General features: G+C 32.7%; 1 protein-coding gene across 1 annotated transcript; it reads left to right on the top strand.

The window, feature by feature from the left end:
- The first annotated feature begins 1,014 nt into the window (after positions 1-1,014).
- LOC132756211 (uncharacterized) lies at positions 1,015-2,453 on the top strand. The gene is made up of 3 exons (XM_060747217.1): positions 1,015-1,157; positions 1,530-1,598; positions 2,197-2,453. The coding sequence occupies exons 1-3, from the start codon at positions 1,070-1,072 to the stop codon at positions 2,445-2,447; spliced, it is 408 nt and encodes a 135-aa protein (XP_060603200.1). The 5' UTR covers positions 1,015-1,069; the 3' UTR covers positions 2,448-2,453.
- Positions 2,454-4,098: the final 1,645 nt, after the last annotated feature.

Genomic DNA, 4,098 nt, shown 5'->3' with positions numbered 1-4,098 from the left:
TACGGCAATATTTAATACGTAGATTGTTATGTACAGCAATATTTATGCGTAGATCGTTATGTACGGCAATATTTTATACGTAGAGCGTTATGTACGCCAATATTTTATACGTAGATCGTTATGTATGGCAATATTTTATACATAGATCGTTATGTATGGCAATATTTTATACGTAGATCGTTATGTGTGGATATATTTTATACGTAGATCGTTATTTACGGCAATATTGTATACGTAGATCGTTATGTATGGCAATATTCTACACATGCAGGTTTCTAGTTAACATCTTATTAATACAGTTATGTATGACAATATTTAAAATACCCGCCCAACACATGTAGGTATCTAGTTAACATCTTATTTATACAGGTTGTTATCTATGGCAATATTTAACATACCCGCCCTACATGCAGGTCTTTATGTAAAACAATATTTTACGTGCACGCCATACACATGTATAATATCGTTCATTATATTTTTTGACTTTAATAGAAATCACTTGCACAAATACCATGTTTTGTTGAGTTTCGAGTTACAGCCAAACATTCCCTGGCAAGGAATTTTGAAACATTTTGGAAAATATGATAAACATGGTGAGACAGTGAGTCATGTGCAAGACCTAAACCCCTAGCTCCAAGGCCAAGTTCACACTTAGTCTAATCTGTCAAATGTCAGCAGTTATATCAGTTATATAAAGCTTGTCCGGCTGATAAATCTGTCATGCATTAAGGGAATTTAAAGTCAGAAACCAAGTGTTGGGCATACTTAGACCTTGTTATAAATGTGATCGTCAATGTTATCTTTGACGGAAAATAATTGTCGCCTATGTGTAAAAACCCTATTGAACTTTTATTTTGTCCATTTTTATGCTCCAGCAGAGACTAAACTGAAAAATTTGTGCTCTAAAATTAGGATTTTGTGAATATTTAAAAACTGTTTACCGTGTCTTTCACACACATTTGAAATAATAATTTTTCCTCACGATGTTTGATAACTTTTATTTTCAAGATTTGCAGAGGGTCTGAAAATATTAGGTGTTCTGACTGCATTGCAACAACATAGTGAGAACATGAAGGAATTGTCCGTATACTCAGAGAAACCATTGACGTCGGATGCCATTGATCGTCTATACACGCCGTCTTCTTCATCTCCAGATGGTAACAATTGTATTTGTTCTGTATTACTTTAGTGGTTGATTTCATTAATAAATTAATCTGATTTTTCAAAATTACATTGAAATGATTTTATTTACGAAAGTATGTTATAAACGAGTGCAATTGACAGCATGGTATCACAGTTTATTTCTTACTGCGACAATTTGGCATCGTTTGTCTAAATAGGTTAATACCATGTTTTCGAACCGATACTTATCTTTTTGAAATTTGCTTACATAGTATATAAGTTGTATATTATTAAGGCATCATTACCAAAATATAACTGGTCAAAGTGTGCATTTAAGTTGGCGATAGACTGTTTGTTATGATATTATTGTTATTCTCTCATCATTATTATCATCATTATTATCATAGGAAGTAACCGAAAAAGAAAAGAAGAGATAACTATGGCATGGTGGCGGGATTTTATTGTAAACCTGGAAGGTATGTCAAACATTAAGTTGTTTAAATGTACTTAAATATGATTAAAACTGCTAGATGGAGACTGCTTGATCTATATGGTTACAGGTATGTAACTGTCAATGGTTGAAAACCATTGACATTGTCGACATGCTTTCACTATTTTTAGATTCTTTCATGTGAGGAAGCTATCCAGTTAGCTTACTAAGTGTGGGTGGTTGTGTCTGAAATAATGCACGGAAGGGCACCTGAGGTATTCTTGCACAAGTAAAGCTGGAAAGCCGCTGTATGACCTATGCTGTGTTGGTGCGACGTAAACCCCAACCCCACCTCTTCAATGGTTAAATCTTACTTGTTATGTTCTGAACGCAACATGTCATTAGGTTTGATGTAAATCAGATATTAGACTTTTAAATTAAGATATTTCACTGACCATATTCTAGTTTTCAAAGAAAATCGGTGACATTTTTGAGTGGATATGCTGGGATACTTGCAGAGCCATTGATTTGTTTAAAATCAGTGTAGATATAATCCGACAGTCATTTCCTTTATTATTTTTTATTCATGGCAGATGGACAGATTCTTGTATTGTATTCTTGTATTTATTTTTTTTTTATTACAGAGGAGGGCAACCTAAAAAGTTTGTTGGCATTTCTGACTGGGTTGGATGAAATTCCACCGCTAGGGTTTGAATGTAAAGGCTACATAACATTCAGACATAGAGAAGACATGGAGGTCAATGATGCTACAATTGAGTTTCCACTAATCAACACCTGCAGTTTAGAACTCCGACTACCGGTGTTAGAGTCATACGAATTGTTTGTTCAACGCTTCAAAGCTGCCATGACCATTAACACTTTCACAGCAATTTGACTGTTGTAAATATGGCTGTGGGCTTAAGAGAGAAGAAAAAAAAAGCATCATATTCTGGTTAAAATTTGTATTTGTATGATTTTATAACCTTTGACATAGTTATATTTTAGTTTCCTTTTTATACACACTCACCAAAAAGTAATTTGTTTAAGTAAAACAGACGTTTTAGAGTATCTGTATTTTTAACTTTATAATTGCATTAAACATTATAACATGTATAAGTTAATTTTTTTATTTTGACCTCATTTAGTACTCACTTTGGGTGTATGAAAAGTAAAAAGATGATCCGTAATATCTGGGATGTACTATATGTTCCAGGTAATATACATGTTTTCTTTTATATTCGGAAACACTATTTTTGCATGTTCGGTCTTTTGCATACAAAATAAACAAATATTTAAAAAAAATAGAACTGTTACGAACTATGAACAAAAGGGACATGAAAAGACATCCTTTACAATAATAAAAAATAACCGTTTTCAGGTTTCAGGAAATTTGGTACTGATTGGTACAGATGACAAACTACATGTCTATCTTGCGTTTATTCTCTTTAAAGGTACCTAGTATTTTGCCGAACAATAATTATCAACTGCTTACAGATACTTTAAATTGAAAAGTTCATTTTTAAATACATAAAGCATAACAATCCTAAGCTTACAAGTTTATCAGTAGTCGTTGTGGAATATGGCAGGTTATGCTATGTCACATATGTATAAGGCTAGGTATTGATGATTGTTCGCAAGCGTCTATATAATAAAACGGCTTCACCTGCATTGAATGGTGGAATTATTTCATTTCCTCTCATTATGTTAATACATGTATCATAAACATCTGCATCACAACATATTAATGAACGAGGTTCAAAATGGTCACGACATGCATCAATTTCTCTTTGAGATACTGGATATAAAAAATCTCTAGCATTCCACAAACCAGGGTGTTCGAACATTACTCTAGGTTTGCCAGACGGGGCATCGGTGTTCGATGAGGGTCTGATATAATGGTTGTCCCACATTGAAACAGCCAGATCCAATTCTGCCTGAAAAAGATAAATAACCCATAATAAATAAAATTTATAAAACCAAGATAATTAATGAATAATTCTGCACGCGTGATTCTCGAACCAAAAATGATACAATTCGACTTGATTTATTCTAGCGCAACGTCAATAATCAAATTATATAATTGGTAGGAAGTAAGCGTTCATGTTCATTCTGCCATCTAATGAACTTATTGTTTACCTCACCTCAAACGTTGCAGCATTTTTTATGAAAATAATTGATATTGCAAATAACTATGTTGTGCTGAAAGAATCAATTCACAAATTCCTGAAATAAAGCTTGCTATTTGATTTTTTTCTGGCGCAATTTGAATTCCTGAAGTGTTTTACATGTAAATTCAGGATTTATACATGAATTTAGACTTTGTTTGTGAACTCATCACACTTACATATATACTGAAAACCCCTAGCTGCATGTGTAGGCAACATCTTCTGTGTGATGCTCAGGTTAAATGCTCATAACATTCACAAAATGTTTTATAAATAAATACTTTTTACAACAGAATATTGATTTTATAAAATTTTGGAAAACACTACAGTATATATAAATGATAATCTCTGATCTTTGTAGGAATGTTAGATGTAATGTTT

This window comes from Ruditapes philippinarum, unplaced genomic scaffold (assembly GCF_026571515.1).
Source record: "Ruditapes philippinarum isolate M1 unplaced genomic scaffold, ASM2657151v2 ctg12052_1_1_1_1, whole genome shotgun sequence".
Classification (NCBI taxonomy): Eukaryota; Metazoa; Mollusca; class Bivalvia; order Venerida; family Veneridae; genus Ruditapes; species Ruditapes philippinarum.
Note: the sequence above shows the minus strand (reverse complement) of the source record. Positions and strands in the feature narration are given on the sequence as shown.

What these genes read in the sequence shown, in the direction of transcription:
- LOC132756211 (XM_060747217.1), top strand. Translation starts at nt 1,070, where the DNA reads ATGAAGGAATTGTCCGTATACTCAGAGAAACCATTGACGTCGGATGCC. An exon ending in GTCTTCTTCATCTCCAGATG is followed by an intron (nt 1,158 to 1,529) that starts GTAACAATTGTA and finishes TTATTATCATAG; the next exon opens with GAAGTAACCGAAAAAGAAAA. An exon ending in TTTTATTGTAAACCTGGAAG is followed by an intron (nt 1,599 to 2,196) that starts GTATGTCAAACA and finishes TTTTTATTACAG; the next exon opens with AGGAGGGCAACCTAAAAAGT.